The sequence below is a fragment of the Trachypithecus francoisi genome, unplaced genomic scaffold (genome assembly GCF_009764315.1).
Source record: "Trachypithecus francoisi isolate TF-2019V2 unplaced genomic scaffold, Tfra_2.0 Contig00594, whole genome shotgun sequence".
NCBI classification, from domain to species: Eukaryota; Metazoa; Chordata; class Mammalia; order Primates; family Cercopithecidae; genus Trachypithecus; species Trachypithecus francoisi.
In genome coordinates, this window is record NW_022680754.1 from 16,029 (window position 1) to 39,102 (window position 23,074).

A 23,074-nucleotide genomic window follows, 5' to 3' on the forward strand; every position below is an offset into this window, starting at 1 on the left:
GAGATGGGGTTTCACCACGCCTGACCTAGACACTTATACTTTTTAATTTTAATGAACAGACATTGTTCTATCTGAAGAGACATTTATATTTTCAATTCTCTATTTTCAACAATTCCCTTCATTATCTTTTGCTGGGCCCAAGGATATTGAAGCCATCCATTGCTTTACTTGTCTTCCAAGTTCATCAGTGCCTGCACTGCAAAGGAAACAGACTGTCAGGCTGGAGAACTAAGAATATTCTACATATATAAATGTTTGGTGAAGACCTTGCTTTTCTGGGTTCTAGGTTCCCATAAGTCTTTACTAATCTTTAAATTAAGTCTTTTTTTTTTTTTTTTTTTTTTTGAGATGGAGTCTCGCTCTGTCGCCCAGGCTGGAGTGCAGTGGCCGGATCTCAGCTCACTGCAAGCTCCGCCTCCCGGGTTTACGCCATTCTCTCGCCTCAGCCTCCCGAGTAGCTGGGACTACAGGCGCCCGCCATCTCGCCCGGCTAATTTTTTGTATATTTTAGTAGAGACGGGGTTTCACCGTGTTAGCCAGGATGGTCTCGATCTCCTGACCTCGTGATCCGCCCGTCTCGGCCTCCCAAAGTGCTGGGATTACAGGCTTGAGCCACCGCGCCCGGCCTAAATTAAGTCTTATGATTCTGTGTACTCTTTGCCATAGACAAGTTTATCAGGATTAAAGAAACCACCTTGCTGCATTTTCCTCCTTTTCACCCTGTCCTCCCTAGAGAATAAGTGGGAAGGCAGGGCTAAGAATGACTAGCAGGAACAGGATTAAATTTAGGCAACATTTTGAAGTAAGCAAAGCCTGTCTTTCACATCTTGCCCTAAATTCCGTGTTCCAATGTTATAAATTCCTCGTTGCCCACCTGTGCCCACCACACACAAACACACAGTCCTCCTCTCTAATTTCTTATTTTCACACTGAGTTGATTTCAACTAGGTATGAGGGGGAAAACCCAGATAACACATATTAAATTATAAAAATCCGCCCCTAACTCTTCTGTTTTAGCTTTGTTTTGAGACGGAGTGTCGTTCTGTTGCCAGGCTGGAGTTCAGTGGCGTGATCTCCGCTCAGTGCAACCTCTGCCTTCCAGGTTCAAGCAATTCTCCTGCCTCAGCCTCTGGAGTAGCTGGGACTACAGGCATGCGCCACGATGCCCAGCTGATTTATTGTATTTTAGTAGAGACAGGGTCTCACCATGTTGGCCAGGATGATCCTGATCTCCTGATCTCGTGATCCGCCCGCCTCAGCCTCCCAAAGTGCTGGGATTACAGGCGTGAGCCACCATGCCCAGCCTTTTTTTTTTTGCTTTTAGAGGGAAACTGTTTGAATCCAAATTAGTCATGAAGTAATGAAATTTAGGAAAAATAACTTTGAATAGATAGTGCTCAGTTTACATCAAACTCTACTATTTAAATCACATATTTATCTTTATAGAGGCTGACACTCGAAGGGGCAGATACAAACAGAAGTTTAGAATTCATAAACTTCTTTAGGGAGTTAGGACAATGAGCACTTGTGGGCCTCCTGTTCATTGTCTAATCCCCCATAGCTCTCCAGATTGAGCCTTAGGCCCTGCTGTTCAAGTCTGAAATGCAATCTTCAGGGACAATAAATGTACAGAAACTGGTGGGCTGCCCAAATCAAGCAGGAGCCTACCTTGTCCTAATTCCCAACAACTGGGATTAGACTTTCTCTTCTTGGGAAATAAGCTCTCATACCTCATAGGATTTGGGCGTTCCGTGCTACAGAAGCAGAGTTTCTAGATTCTCTCTCAGTTAGGGAAAAGTGGGACACATGCCCAGAATGTGACAAACCAAACCAAGAATTTGCCTATTTTAGGTGTAGGCAGAAATTGAGAAGCTGAGATGCCAGAATAGTGGACACCCTCCTCCTCCACGGTTATAAACGCTATATGTATATATTCCCATGGTCCCCATGACTATCTTAACTCCATACCTGCAAACTCTTGTAACTTCTTACGCTCCTCTAGATTATACTGAAGCTTTTCTAGCAACTCAAAATATCGGAAGAGTGAGTCTCTGGGCCAAACACAGTCATCCTGATCCATTTCCATTAGCCCGGGCAGATTTTCATGCACAAGAGTCTCCCAGTCCAAATGACCTGTCGAGAGGAATGCTTCAGAAAAGCATGGCTAGATTTGTAAAAGTTGGGTAAGAGCTGGTAAATCCTATGGTGTGGGTGGAAAGGTGGGGTGGGAAGAGGTAACAGGAAGCAAGGAGGGAAAGGGTGCATCAGCAAGAAATCACTTTTTACAGTGAGCAAAGAGGGCCACAGCCACACTTACCCAAAGTGAAGAAGGAGGACAGGGGAAATTAGAAGCAAAAAGAAAGTCATTAAGACCAGAAAATTGGGCCGGGCGCGGTGGCTCAAGCCTGTAATCCCAGCACTTTGGGAGGCTGAGACAGGTGGATCACTAGGTCAGGAGATCGAGACCATCCTGGCTAATACGGTAAAACCCTGTCTCTACTTAAAAATACAAAAAACTAGCCGGGCGACGAGGCGGGTGCCTGTAGTCCCAGCTACTCGGGAGGCTGAGGCAGGAGAATGGCGTAAACCCGGGAGGCGGAGCTTGCAGTGAGCTGAGATCCGGCCACTGCACTCCAGCCTAGGTGGCAGAGCAAGACTCCGTCTCAAAAAAAAAAAAAAAGACCAGAAAATTGGAAAGGAGATACAGTAGGAGAGCTCCTGTCAAGAGTAAGATGTCTTATAGAGTAGTGTGAATTCAAATGGAAAACACTCATTATTATAGTTCTTTGGCTCACCAATAGATTCAGAAAATCTGGATTCAGAAGAGGAAGAATAGGAAGAGGATGTGGAGGAGACAGAAGAGGAAGACTGGTACTCTCTCTTTTTTGACAAGGTCTCTTCTGTTTTTGATGCAGATGTTATTAAATCCTCTTCAGTGGCACCATACTTAGACTCTACTTCAGACACTTCTGATAAGTCCAAACTTTCCCTTTGTTGACCAGCAACTCTTGAACTGAAAGGAGAAAATCATGACTTCACAAATATTTACAAGACATGACTAGTCCACTCATTATTCTGGTTCTGGCCCTGGCCACCCCCTAAAGCTGGGGCATAAGACAATGAGAGCCAAACAACTCCCAAACTCTCAACTCAGGCACTTCCAAACTCAATCATTCATGTGTCATCCTTAACTCTTCTCTTCCTTACCATATCCAGTCCATCAAGAAGTCCTGCTGACTCTATACCTTCGAAATAAATCTTTTCTCACTAACTCACTGCTACCACTCTGGCCTAAGCTGTCATCATTTCTTGCCTGGGCAGCAGCATAGCCTCCCAACTGATCTCTCTGCTCCTTCCCTTGTTCTTCTACCAACACAGCAAGTAATCCTTCTTAAATGTAAGTCACCTCATATCACTCCTCTGTTCTGCTTTCCATTTCAAAGTCCCTACAATGGCACCCATAACCCTACAGGATCATGTCACCATTATCTCTCTGACTTCATTTCCTAGCACTCTTCCCGCTGCGCACTCTACTCCATTCACAATGGCCTCCTTGCTGTTTCTCAAACAAAACAAGCATGCTTCCAGCTTAGGACCTTTGCACTAGCTGTTTCATCTGCCTATTAACACTCTTCTTATAGATATCCACATGGTGATCCCCTTACCTCCTTCAAGTCTTTGCTCACATTACCTTTTCAATTAGGTCACCCTGACTACCTTGTTTAAAACTACAACCCATCTGTGGCTGGGCACGGTGGCTCATGCCTGTAATCCTAACACTTTGGGAGGCTGAGGCAGATGGAGTGCCTGAGCTCAGGAGTTTGAGACCAGCCTGGGCAATATGGTGAAACCTCGTCTCTACGGGAAAAAAAAAAAAATTAGCCGGATGTGGTGGCAGGCACCTGTAGTCTCAACTTGGGAGGCTGAGGCAGGAGAATCACCTGAACCCAGAGGCAGAGGTTGCAGTGAGCCGATATCGCGCCACTGCACTCCAGCCTGGTAACAGAGCAAGACTCTGTCTCAAAAAAAACAAAAAAACAAAACTACAACACATCTGCAATCCCACCTTCTACTCCCAATCTCCCTTAACCTGTTCTACTTTTAATTTTCCCATAATGCTTATCATATTTTAACAGATTAATTTACTTAATATGTTCACTGCTTATTATCTCTTCACTACTAATATGTAAGTTTCATGAAGCAGGCATTATTGTCTATTTTGTTCATTGATACATCCCAAGCACCTACTAAGTATTCAATACTTATTTGTTCTTTATTGTTTTTTGTTTGTTTTTTTGAGACAGGGTCTTGCTCTGTCACCCAGGCTGCAGAGCAGTGGCACAATCACGGCTCACCACAGCCTCAGCCTCCCAGGCTCAAGTGATCCTCCTACCTCAGCCTCCTAAGTAGCTGGGACCACAGGAGCACACCACCACATCCAGCTAATTTTTGTTTGTAGAGGCGGAATTTTGTCATATTGCCTAGGTTAGTCTTACACTCCTGAGCTCAAGTGATCTGCCCACTTCAGTTTTCCAAAATGCTGGTATTACAGGCATGAGCCACCGCACCCACCCTGCTAAATTTTTGAGACAGGATCTTGCTCTGTTGCCCAGGCTGGAGTAGAGTGGTGCAATCATGTCTCAATGCAGCCTTGAACTTCTGGCTTGAACTTCAAGCAATCATCTTGCCTTGGCCTCTCCAAGTGTTGGGATTACAAGTATAAGCCACCACATCTAGCCAGTAATTATTTGTTAATGAGTGAATGGGTTCATTTTTGCTAAACACTTGGGGTCTAGAATCATATCTGTTTCATTGAAGGTATCTGTATTAGTGTCCTGTGGCAGCCATAACAAACTACTATAAACTTGGTATCTTAAAATGACAGAAATATATTCCCTCACAATTCTAGAGGCCAGAGTCTGAAATGAAGGTGTTGGCAGGGCCATACACCCTCTGGAGACTTTAGGGGAGAAGTTCCTTGCCTCTTCTACCTTCTGGCAGCTGCCTGGCATTCCTCAGCCTCCCTTGGCTTGTGGCGGCTTTAGCCCCAACCTCTATCTCCATCTTCACATAGCCTTCTCCTATTCTCTGTGTCTTCTCCTCTTTCATCTCTTATAAGTACCCTTGCGAATGGATTTAGGACCTACCTGGATAATCTAGCATGATCTCATCTCAAGATCCTTAACTTAGGATCTTTTTTTTTTTTCCAAATAAGGTCACATTCACAGGTTCCAGGGAGTAAGGACATGGACATATGCAGTTATTAAATGAATGAATTCTCTCTCAAAGCCAATCTTCATCTTTAGTTTTCCACCTTCTCCTCCTTCATGTGTCTCTATTCCAGTTCACATACATACTCCTAACCTGTCATCTATTTTGCTATGGCTTGACCTCAGTGCCTCCTGTGACACGTTTTTTCTCCTGCGACACGTTTTTTCTCCTGCAAAGCAAATTAAAAAAAAAAATGAGCAAAGACAGTTATGTTCAAGCAAAAGTGTGGTAAGAAAAGAAGAGTTCATGTCAGAAAGTGAAGAAAACTAACTGGGGAGAACAAATTGTAGTCAAGGGGTGAAAAAAAATGGAGGACTCCCCACAGTGGATGAAGAATCAGGCAATGTTCTAGAGCTAGAGAATTCTTATCCTTGGGGGCAAATCTTCTGTCACAAAGGGAAAAATGGGGTCAAGGAGCAGAAACAAAAAATGAGCTCAGGAAACCCTTGAGAAGGAAAGTTGGGGTTGAAAAGGGAGAAGCAGACCTCTGGATGATCTGCCGCTTGAACATGTCAGCTTTGAGCTGAACCTCCTGACGTGCCATCTCCTCATTCATCTCTTTCCTGATATTCTGAAAGTTAGTAACTGCCCCAAAGGGCCATTAGGAGTTGGGAGATGGTAATGACTAGACCTGGGAAGAGGAATTGGGTGGGGGGAATCCAGGTGAAATATCCCATCCAGAACCCAAGCCTTCCTGCTACACTAGGTTCTTTATACCCATAAGCCACCAATCCCTGCTTTCAGACTAATTTCTTCCCACCCTACCCAAACAAGTTTCACCTCCTCTATGCTTACCCATCATGGCTACTATGATACTCCGAAAGATAATGGAGCCAAGCAACAACCAAAGGATGAAATAGATGCTGCTGAAGATGCGACTGACTTCACGCACCTTCCAGACGTCCTGAAGCAGTGCATACCAATGATCCAAGGTGAAGAGAATGAACACTGTTACCAGGGAATTTGGGAGGTCCCTAAAGAAAAAGGCATGTGAATAGACAGAAACAGAGGCCTAAACCTTTCAAAAATGGTACCATTCTTACTTTTAAAGAAACATAGGCCAGGCGCGGTGGCTCAAGCCTATAATCCTAGCACTTTGGGAGGCCGAGACAGGCTGATCACGAGGTCAGGAGATCGAGACCATCCTGGCTAACATGGTGAAACCCCATCTCTACTAAAAAAATACAAAAAAACTAGCCGAGCGAGGTGGCGGGCGCTTGTAGTCCCAGCTACTTGGGAGGCTGAGGCAGGAGAATGGCGTAAACCCGGGAGGCGGAGCTTGCAGTGAGCTGAGATCCGGCCACTGCACTCCAGCCTGGGTGACAGACAGAGCGAGACTCCGTCTCAAAAAAAAAAAGAAAAAGAAAAAGAAACGTAAAGCATTTCTTTGTAGTTTGTTCTGATTTTGGCTCCTTTTCTACCATATTCAGTTTTTAGCTAATCATTCTTCAGTTTAAAGTTGTCTTTTTTTTTTTTTTTTTTTTACACGGAGTCTCACTCTATTGCCCAGGCTGGAGTGCAGTGGTGCAATCCAGGGTCACCACAACCTCCACCTCCTGGGTTCAAGAGATTCTCCTTTCTCAGCCTCCCAAGTAGCTGGGATTACAGGCATGCACCACCATGCCCGGCTAATTTGTGTATTTTTAGTAGAGATGGGGTTTTGCCATGTTGGCCAGGCTGGTCGCGAACCCCGACCTAAGGTGATCCGCCAGTCTCAGCCTCCCAAAGTATAGGATTACAGGTGTAAGCCATTGCACCCAGCCTAAATTCTCCTTTATCATGAATAATCTATGACTACCTCTCACTATCCCATTAGTCCTGGGGTATAATAAATACTCAATAAATAGGCATTAACTGAATTTTTAAAAGATGAGTGAATCACCAACTAGTTCTTTTTTTTTTTTTTTGAGACAGAGTCTCAGGTCTATCATCCAGGCTAGAGTGGCGTGATCTCAGCTCACTTCAACCTCTGCCCTCCAGGCTCAAGTGATTCTCTCACCTCAGCCTCCCGAGTAGTCGGGATTACAGGCATGCGCCACCATGCCCAGCTAATTTTCATAATTTTAGTAGACAGGGTTTCACCACGTTGGCCAGGCTGGTCTTGAACTCCTGACCTCAAGTGATCCGCCTGCCGCGGCCTCCCAAAGTGCTGGGATTACAGGTGTGAGCCACCATGCCTGGCCGTTTTTTCTAATTTTATTCTCCACTGCTCTATGGACTCCACTTAATAGAAGATCACTCGCAAATTTAGCAAAATTTAGCAAAATTAGCAAATTTAGCAAAATAGAAGATCATTCACAAAATTATTCCTATTAGTTTGCTGGTATGAAATGATATGCAGGTAAATGGGTATGCTACATAAACATATGTGATCCTAAATAATAAATATATACAGATTATAAAATGAGTGATATTTTAAAATCACTAAAAAAGTAAAAAGTTTCTGGGAAGGTATCTAAATTTTCCTACCCTTCTTTTTAGTCCTCCATATACAATTTATTGAAAACATCAGAGCTTGTATAGGATAAATTCTAGGACTTCCCTAACTCAATACTCTTACAAAACTATCTGTTAAGAGTTTAACGGAGTCCTGAGAAGCGCAGACAAGATTAAATTCTAATTCATAAATGGGATTATCTACTCGAAATTCAAGTTGATTTCCTTCTAGAAAACAGTGATGTTTCTTTTTTAATATTTAAAAAACTATGTAACACTTCATAAATTTGTGTGTCATCCTTGCAGAAGGGCCATGCTAATATTCTCTATATCATTCCTAATATTCTCTATATCATTCCTAATATTCTCTATATCATTCCAATTTTAGTACATGTGCTGCCCAAGTGAGCACTGATTAGTGCTTTCTAGACAGAGATCAGGAATTGGCACATGCACGTGTAATATTTAGAGACTAGGATAAAACCAGTGATCATATTTGAGAATCAGAGTAACATTCATTGATCACTTACAATATATTACATACTGTGCTAAGTGCCTAAATGCATTATCACATTTATCCCCCACACTCTTATGCAGTAGCACTGCTATTATTCCTTTTTTTTTTTTTTTTTTTTGAGATGGAGACAGTTTCACTCTTTGTTGCTCAGGCTGGAGTGCAGTGGCTCAATCTCAGCTCACTGCAACCTCCGCCTCTGGGGTTCAAGCGATTCTCCCGTGTCAGCCTCTCGAGTAGCTGGGATTACAGGTGCCCATTACTACACCTGGCTAATTTTTGTATTTTTAGTAGAGACAGGGTTTCACCATGTTGGTCAGGCTGGTCTCGAACTCCTGACCTTGGGTGATCCACCCACCTTGGCTTCTCAAAGTGCTGGGATTACAGGCATAAACCACCGTGCCCAGCCTATTCCCATTTTTCTTTTTATCTTTTTATCTTTTTTTTTTTTTTTTGAGATGGAGTCTAGCTCTGTTGCCAGGCTGGAGCGCAGTGGCACAATCTCGGCTCACTGCAATCTCTACCTCCCAGATTCAAGCAATTCTCTTGCCTCAGCCTCCAGAGTAGCTGGGACTACAGGCACCCACCACAACACCTGGCTAATTTTTGTGTTTTTAGTAGACACAGAGTTTCACCATGTTGGCTAGGATGGTCTCAATCTCTTGACCTCATGATCCACCTGCCTCAGCCTCCAAAAGTCCTGGGATTTCAGGGGTGAGCCACCGCGCCTGGCCCCCATTTTTCAAAAGAGGTAACTGAGTCACAGAAACCAAGCTTAACCACTGGAGTGTACTGCTATTTAAAGATGCCTGATTGGCCGGGCGCGGTGGCTCAAGCCTGTAATCCCAGCACTTTGGGAGGCCGAGACGGGCGGATCATGAGGTCAGAAGATCAAGACCATCCTGGCTAACACAGTGAAACCCCGTCTCTACTAAAAAATACAAAAAGCTAGCCGGCGAGGTGGCGGGCGCCTGTAGTCCCAGCTACTCGGGAGGCTGAGGCAGGAGAATGGCGTAAACCCGGGAGGCAGAGCTTGCAGTGAGCTGAGATCCGGCCACTGCACTCCAGCCTGGGCGACAGAGCGAGATTCCGTCTCAAAAAAAAAAAAAAAAAGATGCCTGATGACAGTGTGGTTTGAATTTGCAAAACCCAGAATAAACGCTGCCCTACTCTCAAGATCAGAGCTAAAACCACTCACTATTCTTCTGCTTTCTCTTTCCCTCTCCCTATTGTGTTCTATTTGTTTCTTCGAATAGACTGTACTTTTTATATTACTATACTTTGGACAAGCTTTCCGGTCTCTTAGCCAAATTCTCTCCCCTCACCCAGCTGTCCCCCAGCTCTGCTTACGAGAAGAACACATGGTACACCAGGTCCTGACGAGGTGAACGGGTGTAGTCTGAGAAGAAGTAGACACCAGTCACAGCAAAAATGTAGAAGAAGATGAGCAGCAACATCAAGAGGAAGGTCATGCTCTAGAGGCCATAACCTCAAGTCAAATGTGGGCCAGACTAGGCTGATTTCCACCAACAGCCTAGTCAAGCCCACCTGGCAATCCCGCACCAAACCCTCCCTTGTACTCCTGAACCCAGTCATCTCTGAACCATGGCACCTGTCCCCAGCCCCTTCTCATCCAATAACATATCACAGGACGTTTCATTGCCTTCTTTGACCCACCAAGATTTGTTTCATACATATATATATATTTTTAGACGGAGTCTCACTCTGTCGCCTAGGCTGAAGTGCAGTGGCACAATCTTGGCTCACTGCAACCTCCGCCTCCTGGGTTCAAGCTATTCTTCTGCCTCAGCCTCCTGAGTAGCTGGGATTACAGGCACACAGCACCACACCTGGCTTTTTTTTGTGTGTGTATTTTTAGTAGAGACCAGGTTTCACTACTTTGGTCAGGCTGGTCTTGAACTCCTGACCTCATGATCTGTCCCCCTCGGCCTCCCAAAATGCTGGGATTACAGGCGTGAGCCACCGTGCCTGGCCGATTTGTTCTATATTCTGTGTTAAGTCCTCATATTTATCTATCTTGCCCCCTGCTTTAGCTTGCAACAGTCAAATCACCTTGAGGGCCCTGACCAGGACCAAAATAATAACTCGAATTTGACGGAATTGTGCAAGGAGTTTGAGAGACCTCAGCACCCGGCAGATCCTCAGAAGCTGAAGCCACACCGATTGGCCTGTTACCCCGACCAATACCACAACCTCGGGAAGCAGGGACTGTGGAAAACACACAGATTATGAGTAAAATACACCCCAAGGCACGCAGGCACAGTTGCACCTTCTTCATCTCACCCTCTTCATTGTTCCCTGGGCATTATCCCTTGAACAGCATTCTCTGAGAATTGTTTCCTATTCAACCTTTCTATATTAAGTTGCTTAAACACTGTACTTCAACTTGTTCAGATATAAAAAGACGGATAAAATTCATGGTTATTTAATTGGGTTATCGTGGAGCATAAATGAGGTAATGTAAGGAAAACACTTAAAATAGTGCCTGGCACTTAGTAAGTGCTCAGTAACAGGCAGATGTTCTTGTTGGCATTGATGTTGTGGTCTACCTTGCTCCTAATACCAACAACTCCTGCAATGACTGATGTTTAGTTTTAGGAAAAAAAATCAAAAGAAGGAAGTTAAGTCAATTTTTGTTTCTTCCTATTATCATGTTAACTTTTCTTGTCCTTTCGATTCACCTAGGCACATTCTTCATCCCACTAAAGGAACCCTCAGGATCTCTATCCTTACCAACATGGTAACAACAAAGTCAAAGACATTCCAGCCACTCTTCCAGAAAAGGGAAAAGTTGGATAGCCACTTAAGAAGGATCTCCAGGATGAAAATAAGCAAGATAAACCAAGCTGCCACCTCCAAAGTCAGCTTCAATGGCCATAGTTTGGTATTTGTGGATTCCAGCAATTCTGTGAGGATAGAGAAAAGGAGGAATAAAAGTTAAGGAAGCTGGAAACCGAATGATGGAGAATGATCACACTTAATAAATCACAGTTTTGCCCACTACTGTTCCATTTTTCTTTGAGTTTCTCTTCTTAACATTGTTGCTTCAACCTGTGAAATACAGGGAAGGACAGAATTGACCATAAAACATAGCCACAACTAATCTGTTGATATAGTCATGTCTGCCCAGCTACAAGTCACTTCCTATCCACTGTGGGGGTCACGCAGCCACTAAGAGAATACTCTCTTTAATTACCCCTACCTCCAACCCTCCACCCCCACCTACTGCACTGTTATCTCAGTCCCAAAGTTCACACGAAAACAATGGGTCTTGAGAACAGAATGAAAATACAGGGCCATGAGATCTGAAGTACTTTATAATGAATGTAGAAACAAGCCAGAATCATTGGGGTATATCCAATTATAACAATAAATCACCTGGTTCTGTTAGCTTCCTTTTAAAACTTTTCCTTTCTTCCCTGTCTAAAATTGGTTTTGTTCTGCAGAGCAAATTGAATGCATACTTCCTCTCTAGAACCCTATTATTTACTAATTGCTATTCCTTAATTCATTGCTTTCTCTTTCAACCTCCTTCATCTCGTTTATATAATTAATGGATGTATGCCATGCTCTAGAAAAAAAAAACAAACTGAGATTAAAATAGGCTTAAAAGCTAAATAGAAATCAAGATTGTGGTGCTCTGGCTTTAAAGTCATCGTGATGCTGAACTGGATCCAGACAAAAAGAACAGAGTCATACTTCAATCATCCCTAGAATTTTACAGAGGTTCGCCCCTTCTAAAAACCAATGGAGTTATGTTATACTTATTCCTATGCTTGTTTTGAGACAGAGTCTCACTCTGTCACCCAGGCTGGAGGAGTGCAGTGGCATAATCACGGTTCGCTGAAGCCTCGATCTCCCGGGCTCAAGAGCCTCTGGGTAACTGGGACCACAGGCACATGTTACCACGCCTAGCTAATTTTTTATTTACATTACTTGTAGAGATGGGGTCTCCCTATGCTGCCCAGGTTGGCCTCAAACTCCTGGGCTCCAGCGATCCTCCCACCTTGGTCTCTAAAAGTGCTGGGGTTATAGGCATGAACCACTGCACCCAGCACTCCTATGCTTATTTAGGCTCTGTGTTTCTTCCATAAATTTTCCTTTCTCCTACGTTTCTCTAAGATGGACAATTTTTCACATTTTAACATATATGAAATTAGGATGCTTTTTTTTTTTTTTGAGATGGTGTCTCGCTCTGTTGCGAGGCTGGAGTGCAGTGGCGCAATCTCAGCTCACCGCAACCTCCACCTCCCAGTTCAAGGGATTCTCCTGCCTCAGCCTCCCGAGTAGCTGGGACTAAAGGCCTGTGCCACCATGCCCAGCTAAAATCTGTATTTTTGGTAGAGATGGGTTTCACCATGTTGGCCAGGATGGTCTCCATCTCTGGACCTCGTGATCTGCCCGCCTCGGTCTCCCAAAGCAAGGATGCATTTTACAATCAGCGATGTGTCCCAGTTTAATTGGGCATGACTTTTATTTCTTAGTGGTAAATAGTGAATTTCTCCACTGATGACAGCTTAGATTCAATAAAATACAAAACTTTTTCACTTAATAAATTCTAGCTCTCAGGAGTATAGAATTATGTAATTAGAAAGACGTGAGGACCACATTTGTGGCTGGAAAATAGAATGCTATCATTCTTATTCAGTTTTTGCCCTTGCAAAACAGGAACCCAAAGAAAGAAATGAAGTAAAATAAGGCTCTTGTGAAGCAGAAGATAGTTTTAAGTACCTTAAAATAGTTTAAGTAGGGAAGTCCAAATTACAGAGGCAGTAGCACTTTTACTCTCTGGAAAAAGGAATACTTTCATAGAAGCTAAACGAACCCAAGAAGTTCAGAGGAATGAATAGCAGAAATTGCCTCAGCAGCACAGAATATGCAAAAGTGACTGCCTCCACTCTACATCAAGTAATGTGTCCTCTCTGAAGATGAAAAACAACTTTCTAAAATTCTTGGAATTTTTCAGGCTGCTATAGCAAGGCAAAGGAGTCTTAATGGAAATAGAGACCAGGAGCCCAGTGAAGTCTACCCAGGAATCTTAGCCAGTGTAGTGAAGTAGCAGTGAACACCTATGCTTGAATATTCTTCTCAGGGTGATAGACAGTAGTCATTGGATCAAGCAAGTCAGCTAAAGATATAATTCTGCTTTACAGGGTAGAGTTCACCATCAACAGTCATCTATTTCTACTCCCTATTCTAGAAAAACAACAGTAGGTCACCTCATAGAATAACAGGTAAATTCACATTAGTTTCAAGGAGTCCAATATTATAGGTGAGGAGAATAGTACACTGTAACAACAAACTGATACGTAGATTTTGACATTTACAGTTTTAATATTTTTAGTAATGTTTTGGCTAGCTATACCCATCATGAAGCAAGAAACACTGATGTTGAAACATAGTTTCTTTTTTTTTTTTTGAGATGGATGGTCACTCACTCTGTTGCCCAGTTGCCATCTCAGCTCACTACAAACTCCGCCTCCCGGGTTCAAGAGTTTCTCCTGCCTCAGTCTCCTAAGAAACTGGGACCATAGGTACGTATCACAATACCAACTGATTCTTGTATTTTCAGTAGAGACAGGGTTTCACTATGTTGGCCAGATTGGTCTTGAACTCCTGACCTCAAGTGATCCGCAGGACTAGGCCTCCTAAATTGCTGGGATTACAGGACGTCAGCCACACACCCAGCCAGAAACACAATTTCATGAAGAGCATTAAGAATGATAACTCTGCAAATTTAATCTCAAGATGATCTTCAACAGATTCTACAAATTCCATTCATTTGACCAAAAACTTTATACAGCACATCAAGCCATCTCTAGGACTTTAAAAGTCAATGTAAAAAATGGTCATCTTCAGGAACATGCCCACCTTTGGGAAAAAATTGTAATGATATTATACTTAGGTTTTATTTTATTTTATTTTTGAAACAGGGTCTTGTTCTGTCACCGAGGCTGCAGTGCACTGGTGAGATCATAGCTCACTGCAGCCTCAATCTCCTGGGCTCAAGTGATCCTCCCACCTCAGCCACCCAATATACTCAGTTTTTAATTTTAAGCAAGGATTGTCTACACTTGCGATGTGTTATTTTCTGACAAAGGCTTGCAAATGAGTCAAAACTTTTCTTGTTTCTCATTATTTAGAAACAAAATATGAGATTTAAAAAATAAGCCAATTGATGTTTAAAGTGCAAAACAATTACCAATATCCAGTTGTGGAAGTAGATTTGTTAAAGCCCTAACGGTTTAGATCACTTTGTGATCTGGAAAAAAAAGTTTAAGCCTAAAAAAAGTCTTAATGTTTATCACATGAATTAGTCTGTTCAAAGAAATCTGTTCATCACAAATCATTTCCCTTTGCAAAATCCCTCCTCCCTCTCTACCACAAGAATAAGCTTAATAAGATAAAATTTCCATGAGCTTGACAGGTAATTTCCAGTCTGGCAATCTACTTATCCTCTGGCACAGTGATCATGTTGCATATTCAGTTAACTGTTTTAACAAATAGAATGGTTAGTGCTATTCTATTTTGATTTATCTATTAGATCTAGGGCAGGGGTCCCAAGCCCCAGGCTACGGACTGGTACCAGTCCATGGTCTGTTAGGAACTTGACCATGCAGCAGGAAGTGAGTAGTGGGTGAGTGAGCATTACCGCCTGAGCTCCATCTCCTGTCAGATCAGCTACGGCATTAGATTCTCATAGGAGTGCGAGCCCTATTGTGAACTGCATGTGCGTGACCCTTAGGAGAATCTAATGCCTGATGATCCGAGGGGGAACAGCTTCATCCTGAAATCACCCCTCCTACCCCATCCATGGAAAAACTGTCTTCCAAGAAACCAGTCCCTGATGCCAAAAAGGCTGGGGACCACTGATCTAGGGAATCCTGTATATTTACTATTATTTACTTCATTCTATGGCTTAGGACTATAATCCTAACACAAGGCAAATACATGGCAGCAATCATACAATAAAAGGGAATTATAAGTAACTTAGTTCAAAATCTTCAATATTACGAGGAGGAAATAAAACACCTCAAAGTACATAGTATACTGTACTGGGTCAGTGACATCAATTATTGTTGTATATTTAAATATCTTTGACCTCACTACACTAAAGGACTATCTTATTTTTTTGAGACAGGGTGTCACTTTGTCACCTAGGCTGGAGTTCAGTTGCACGATGGCTCACTGCAACATCCGCCTCCCAGGCTCAAGCGATCCTCCCACATCAGCCTGTTGTGTAGCTGGGACTACAGGCATGTGTCACCATGCCTAGCTAATTTTTGTATTTTTTGTAGAGATGAGGTTTCTCCACATTAGCCACGCTGGTCTCAAACTCCTGAGCTCAAGCGATCCTCCTGCCTCAGCCTCCCAAAGTGCTGGGATTACAGGCATGAACCACCATGCCTGGGCCCCAGAGATAAGCTTGTAGGGGAGTTGGACCTAGAGGCAGAGTTCTGAACTGGCTACAGGCACTGGACATTTCTGTTGAGGAAATATCTGTGTGACATAAACAGCCAAGAGCTTCATAACTATGCCCTTCTCTCTTTTTTTTTTTTTGAGACAGAGTCTCGCTGTGTCTCCCAGACTGGGGTGCAGTGGTGCGATCTCGGCTCACTGCAAGCTCCACCTTCCCGGTTCACACCATTCTCCTGCCTCAGCCTCCCGAGTAGCTGGGACTACAGGCGCCCGCCACCACGCCCAGCTAATTTTTTATATTTTTAGTAGAGACAAGGTTTCACCATGTTAGCCAGGATGGTCTCGATCTCCTGACCTCTTGATCCACCCGCCTCGGTCTCCCAAAGTGCTGGGATTACAGGCGTGAGCCACCACGCTCGGCCTGCCCTTCTCTTAAAAATTCCTCCTAGGCTGGACACGGTGGTTCACACCTGTAATCCGAGCACTCTGGGAGACTGAGGCATGAGGGTCTTTTGAGGCCAGGAGTTCAAGACAGCCTGGGCAACATAGTGAGATCCTGTCTCTACAAAAAAAAAAAAAAAAAAAATCAACATAATTAGCCTGATGTAGTGGCATGCACCTGTAGTCCAAGCTACTCAGGAGGCTGAGGGGGTAGGATCAACTGAGCTCTGGAGGTCGAGGTTGCAACGAGCCATGATCACACCACTGCACTCCAACCTAAGCAACAAAATGAGACTCTGTCTCTAAAAAATACAGTGGGAGGCTTCCCCACAACAGTGAGAATTAAATAAGGGAGTAGTTTTACTGTCCTTTTATAATTTCTGAGCAGCTTGAGATCAACAAATGAGCTCACTGAGTTTGCAGACATCCTTATATTTTGAATATGTTTCATATAATTTATTATTGGTTTCAGAATCATTTCCTTTTTAAGTAATTTTTTTGGCTCAGCTAATATGGTAGCTACCTACCTTTCCATACTTTGTAAGCTTTCTTATTTGTACTTAATCTTTCTAAATATACTTTTAAAAATGTAAATGTTAGATCATTCAGTGATAGGCACCAATATCTTTAACAGAAAAGGTTAATTCAAACAAATGTCAGCCTAAACTGACAACAGAAATACAACTGGTCTTCCCAAGTTCAGTTCCGTGTGGATTTGCTACATTGCTACATATTACACCTAGTATTATGTGTGTAGATATTCTGTATCTAGTATACTCTTGAGAGCCCTCCAAATACTAACATTTCTTTTTTTTTTTTTTTTTGACATGGGGTGTAGTGGCATTTCAGCTCACTGCAACCTCCGCCTCCCAGGATAAAGCGTTCTCCTGCCTTAGCCTACTGAGTAGCTGGGATTACAGGTGACCACCACCATGCCCAGCTAATTTTTTGTATTTTTAGTAGAGATGGGATTTCAGTATGTTGACCAGGCTGGTCTTGAACTCCTGACCTCAATGATCCAATCACCTCAGCCTGCCAAAGTGCTGGGATTACAGGCATGAGCTATCACGCCCAGCCAATATTTCTAGATTTTAGCAGTTGAATAAATCCTACTCCAGGAGGCTTAATATAATTGTCCCTATCACAATTCAAATGACATTCAAAAATGTAAAACGACCAATTAGAAAAAAAAATTACTCCTAACCACTTCCTTTTTTTTTTTTTTTTTTTTTTTTATAGAGTTGCACTCTGTCGCCCAGGCTGAAATGCAGTGGCACAATTTCGGCTCACTGAAACCTCTGCTTCCTGGGTTCAAGCGATTCTCCTGCCTCAGCCTCCCAAGTAGCTGGGACTACCAGTGCGTGCCACCACGTCTGGCTAATTTTTTGTATTTTTTAGTAGAGACGGGGTTCCACCATGTTGCCCAGGCTGGTCTCAAACTCCTGAGCTCAGGCAATCCACCTGCCTTGGCCTCCCAAAGTGCTAGCTAGGATTACACGCATGAGCCACCACGCCTGGCCTCACTTCTTCTTTCACACAATGTCAGTTCTCACCTATTTCAACCATCAATACGATCGTATTCAAAAAGATCAGGAAGATGATGAAGTTTTTGAAGAGAGGACCTGTTGTCTCTTAAGGAAACGTACAGAGTGGAGTTCTTTTTTTTTTTTTTTTTTTTTTTGAGACGGAGTCTTGCTCTGCCACCCAGACTGGAGTGCAGTGGCCGGATCTCAGCTCACTGCAAGCTCCGCCTCCCGGGTTTACGCCATTCTCCTGCCTCAGCCTCCCGAGTAGCTGGGACTACAGGCGCCCGCCTCGTCGCCCGGCTAGTTTTTTGTATTTTTAAGTAGAGACAGGGTTTCACCGTATTAGCCAGAATGGTCTCGATCTCCTGACCTCGTGATCTGCCCGTCTCGGCCTCCCAAAGTGCTGGGATTACAGGCTTGAGCCACCGCGCCCGGCCCAGAGTGGAGTTCTTTCTGATTTATGCAGCTGAAATAATAAGGGTAATAACATAAGCGGTGAGAATGAGAAAATGGAGTTTGGGGAGCAAAAATAAGTCATTAGGCAGATCATCAACAGCCAGGACAAAAATGAGTGACGTGAAAGGATACACTCAAGGACCCATCCGGCCCACAAAGAAAGAGGTGGCCTCTGACTGTAGCGCACATGAAGCCTGCTCAACAGCCTCTGGGCATGTGAAATCCGTCCCACACGTTGAGGCTTTATAGAGAAGCGCACTAGCTGGTGTTGATCTCCCAATATAAGTTTCTTCTGGCGGGAAGGATCTACAACAAAAATTAAAAAGGGATAGTGGATAAATACAAAGAAAATAGAGCAGGTAGGGTTGGGGGCAGGGATATTGGTCAGATAATGGGTCCCCCTAATGCCTTACTGCTGGTCCTTCTCTTCTCACAGCAACTAAGAATTCTGTTTGGAGTGAGAGAAAATGTACTGCTTATGATCAACACTGTCCATGCCCACAAAAGCAACAGGTTCACAAAGTCTTAAGTGTCTTTGACAGAAACTTTTCCAAATCACCCATGGCTAGTGGCTATCCTAGGCCTAAAAGTGAAAGACATGGATTCTATCTCCTCAGTTTTATTTACAAGCCCTTGATTTATCCAGTTTGGTAAACCAGAAACTAAGCCGACCTCCCCAGAATTTTCCACTCTTAAATGTAGAGGATGTGCATAGGAGTCTTAAATTTAAATTAGTGAAGAAATAGGCTGCTGACCAAGTAACTCTCTGATAGTGTGCCGCGGCACAGCTTGGCTCAAGCCTTGCAAATGCTCGATGAGAGAGAAAGTATCGATGAGACGTGAACGAATGGCATCAGCTCGGGGCAGCTGCATCTGCCCTTCTTGGTGGTAAGTGGCCATGTCTGCTAAGAAAATGTAAGCATCAAGTGTCATTTCATTCTTGGAGTTGCACCAAAGATTACAGGTTTTCTGTCCCCTCCTCCCCACTCTCTTTGCCCTTAAGATTCCTTAATGTACCCACATTTAGGAACCAGGAGCAGCTGGGAAGAACAAACACTGTACTAAGACTCGGGGTTTTTTGAAACAAAAGGGGCTAAGAGTGGTAAAGACATTGCGCAGTCGACCAAGTGGCCAGGCATCTTCACTTTGTGACGGCATTTCTAATTAAAAACAAAACAAAACAAACAAAAACCCCTCAATAAAAAAGCAGCAGCCACAAGGGTAGGGGACCGGGGCAGGACAAAGAAGAATCTGGGCCCCACCTGGGCCTGAGAGAATCCAGTAAGGTGGAGTTCAGGGAGGGCTTGGCCTGCCCACGAAAGAAACCAGGTGAAGATAAATTGGACAAAATGCAAAAGCCTGACACTTTGAAAATGGGTTCCGTCCAGGTGTGTCCACCCCAACACTCCTTTGGGGGCTAGCTCCTTCTCTCCTTCTCTCCCTTCTGGGCCTCACCTCAGCCCAGGTTCTCTTCGCCCACTCAGTCTTCACTTCACGCTTCTGCCTCCAGCTCAGGCGTCCCCTGGGCCCGGCGACCCCTACGCAGGACGAGCTCTGGACCGCCTCCCAGCCTCACTGCGCCCCATTCCCCGCCCCGCCCGAACCCCAGGTTTCGGCTCACCCCGGGACCCGGCCCTAGTCCCTGCCCCCTGCCCAGGACCGGGCCCAGCCACGCTCTCCCAGCCACCCGTCGCCTCGGCCCCGCCCCGCACTCCGGCCACTGAGCGGTTACCGGCTGGTTCCACCCGCCCGACGCCGGCGCCGCGCAGCCAATCGGCGGCTGCCACCCAGCGGCCCGAGCCGGGCTTGGGAGTTGGGACCTCCGGCTACAGGTCCGCCTGGACCAGACGCGCGAGCGCAGGCAGCCGGTGTGTGGTTGCGCGCACGACCTCCGCAGTCCCAGCCGAGCTGCGACCCTTCCGGCCGCCTCCACCCCACCTCGCCGCCATGCGCCTTCGCCGCCTTGCGCTGTTCCCGGGCGTGGCGCTGCTTCTCGCCGCGGCCTGCCTCGCCGCTGCCTCCGACGTGCTAGAACGACAACTTCGAGAGTCGCGTCTCCGATACGGGCTCTGCGGGCCTCATGCTCATGGAGTTCTTCGCCACCTGATGAGGCCACTCTGCCGAGGCGGGGGAAGAACGGCCGGGCTGGGCCGAGGGCGAGGGCGCGGGGAACTGTTGGGCCTACGCAGCGCCGGCGCCCTTCATTCCTGTGGGCCCCTGCTGCGGCGGGCACATTTCTCACTACCGGGGGCTGGAGGCGCCTGGCCGAGAGCAGGGGAGTAGGTGCTGATCGGCAGAAGGAAAACCCAAAGGCTGCGCTCACGCAGGGCCTCATCCTCATCCTAGTGCTCTTGCGGCACTTCCTATTTGCAGAGGGTTTAGCCACCCCTTCCCCCAGTTCAATATGTAGCTATATCGTTTCTGCGTGAGTCAGTATTAACGTTCCTCCAGTCTACAGACTAGACATCCCAAAGCCTTGTAGTGGAAGCGGACGTTTCACCAAATGCACAAGTCCTGGATCCCTAGGGTATTTACTTTCCTCTTACCTCACACTGCACAGCCATTGGTTTCTAGCCAAGGTCACTGAGTGGCTGCAGAATGGTCATAACTACTTTCTTGAGTCAGGTAATTTGTCTGTCATATGGTGTACAATTTCTCCCTTCAGCTGATCACTTACATCTCAGTACCGGCAGACACCTCTGTCCAAAAGAAAAGAGTAGGTGAACAAGAATAATTCCATCAGAATCTGTCCATATTGTCTGTTTTAATTAGAATTTCTTTAAAATGTCAGGACTCCAATGAGAAAGTAACCAATATTGATTAAATACTCCACTTTATGGTGACTTAAATGAACAAGGGTGTAAATTCCTTAGATAGAACTCGAAATAAAAATATGTTGAGGAGAAGGAAGAGCAAATAAGATTTCTGGCCCAGTCAACTTGAGTGGTTTTCTTTGTTTTGTGTGTGTGTGTTTTTTTTTCTTTTTTAAACCTCCAGATCATTATCATAGTAAACAGTGATTCCTTTATCCTTGGGATAGCTCAATATATTCAATATATATAATTACAGTACTTAATTTTTCCCCTCCTGGGGACCCTTGGCTTAAAACTATCCATGTTCAGAAATGTCAGTAAATGTTGTATATAACTTTTATTTGCTTCAGACTCGGGTCTTCACTTCTTAGCCTCAAACAACTTGCTGAGGGTTACACGGAAAAAGTCCTGTAGTAAAGACCACCTGAATCAGAATGATGTGTTAGAGATGGCAAATTTTGTGTTCAGCTTGGATAGATTTTGTGTCCAGGGCATTTCTGGGGCTAACTGGAAGTACAGATTACATATATAGATAGTTCTTATACATCTCTGGAACTCATGTTCTCTCTTAGGAACAACTCTTCCCAATTATATAATCATGCTGTTAGCTTTGAGGGGGTGTCACTACATTTGTAAAAACTGGTGGTGTCACTGAGTTTGTCAGGTCTGAGTGATGCTTTTTACTACAGGGGTCATGCAACAATTTAAAGTAGGAATTGTTGGAGAATAGTGGGCCACTAGAATATTAATTTAAAAAAGGAATTGGCCGGGTGCGGTGGCTCAAGCCTGTAATCCCAGCACTTTGGGAGGCCAAGGCGGGCGGATCATCTGAGGTTGGGAGTTTGAGATCAGCCTGACCATCATGGAGAAACCCCATCTTTACTAAAAATACAAAATTAGCCAGGTATAGTGGCACATGCCTGTAATCCCAGCTACTCAGGAGGCTGAGGCAGGAGAATAGCTTGAACCCAGGAGGCAGAGGCTGCAGTGAGCCAAGATCATACCATTGCACTCCAGCCTGGGCAATAAGAGTGACACTCTGTCTCAAAAAAACAAAAACCAAAACCAATTTTTTGTTTGAATTGAAGGGGGTCTTTCCTACTTGAAGGTGTTGCACGTGCTACCCTAAAAACTACATATCCCATCAGGCACTGACCATCCCAAGAATTGGGTGGATCTCTGCTGTGGTGTCTGCTTTTAATTGGTGTAAAAGAAAAGTCATCCTCCACGATGTCAGCAAGGAAGATGAGTTTTTGAATGAGCAATTGGAGTTAAAGAAGTCTCCTGTTGATGTCTTTATTTCTTCACATTCCACTACGGTTTTTTTTTTTTTTTTTTTTCTTTTTTTTTTTTTTATTATACTTTAAGTTCTAGGGTACATGTGCATAACATTTATATCATGTATAACTCCCCAATGCAATCCCTCCCTCCTCCCCCCTCCCCATGATAGGCCCCAGTGTGTGATGTTCCCCTTCCGAGTCCAAGTGATCTCATTGTTCAGTTCCCACCTATGAGTGAGAACATGCGGTGTTTGGTTTTCTCTCTTGTGATAGTTTGCTAAGAATGATGGTTTCCAGCTGCATCCATGTCCCTACAAAGGACGCAAACTCATCCTTTTTGATGGCTGCATAGTATTCCATGGTGTATATGTGCCACATTTTCTTAATCCAGTCTGTCACAGATGGACATTTGGGTTGATTCCAAGTCTTTGCTATTGTGAATAGTGCCGCAATAAACATACGTGTGCATGTGTCTTTGTAGTAGAGTAATTTATAATCCTTTGAGTATATACCCAGTAGTGGGATGGCTGGGTCATATGGTACATCTAGTTCTAGATCCTTGAGGAATCGCCATACTGTTTTCCATAATGGTTGAACTAGTTTACAATCCCACCAACAGTGTAAAAGTGTTCCTATTTCTCCACATCCTCTCCAACATCTATTGTTTCCTGACTTCTTAATGATTGCCATTCTAACTGGTGTGAGATGGTATCTCATTGTGGTTTTGATTTGCATTTCTCTGATGGCGAGTGATGACGAGCATTTTTTCATGTGTCTGTTGGCTGTATGGATGTCTTCTTTTGAGAAATGTCTGTTCATATCCTTCCCCACTTTTGATGGGGTTGTTTGTTTTTTTCTTGTATATTTGTTTGAGTTCTTTGTAGATTCTGGATATTA

At 44.4% G+C, this 23,074-nt stretch overlaps 1 protein-coding gene and 1 pseudogene across 15 annotated transcripts; both read right to left on the bottom strand.

Moving 5' to 3' along the window:
• Window positions 1–24: 24 nt before the first annotated feature.
• On the bottom strand, window positions 25–19,951 carry LOC117086749 (cation channel sperm-associated protein 2). 15 transcript variants are annotated; one of them, XM_033216345.1, is made up of 13 exons: window positions 19,817–19,951; window positions 18,840–18,986; window positions 18,217–18,390; window positions 17,656–17,724; window positions 10,976–11,148; window positions 10,295–10,450; window positions 9,572–9,696; window positions 6,067–6,245; window positions 5,757–5,856; window positions 5,365–5,421; window positions 2,796–3,013; window positions 1,969–2,133; window positions 34–196 (listed from the first exon to the last, which is right to left on the bottom strand). In XM_033216345.1, the coding sequence occupies exons 2-13, from the start codon at window positions 18,982–18,984 to the stop codon at window positions 165–167; spliced, it is 1,593 nt and encodes a 530-aa protein (XP_033072236.1). In that variant the 5' UTR covers window positions 18,985–18,986; window positions 19,817–19,951; the 3' UTR covers window positions 34–164. The 15 variants fall into 15 exon arrangements, 14 of the variants coding, with proteins under 14 accessions (XP_033072236.1, XP_033072243.1, XP_033072203.1 ...); XM_033216352.1 differs by having other exon boundaries at window positions 18,840–18,989; window positions 19,817–19,898; XM_033216312.1 differs by having other exon boundaries at window positions 19,706–19,889.
• Window positions 7,971–8,119, bottom strand: LOC117086810 (annotated as a pseudogene).
• Window positions 19,952–23,074: the final 3,123 nt, after the last annotated feature.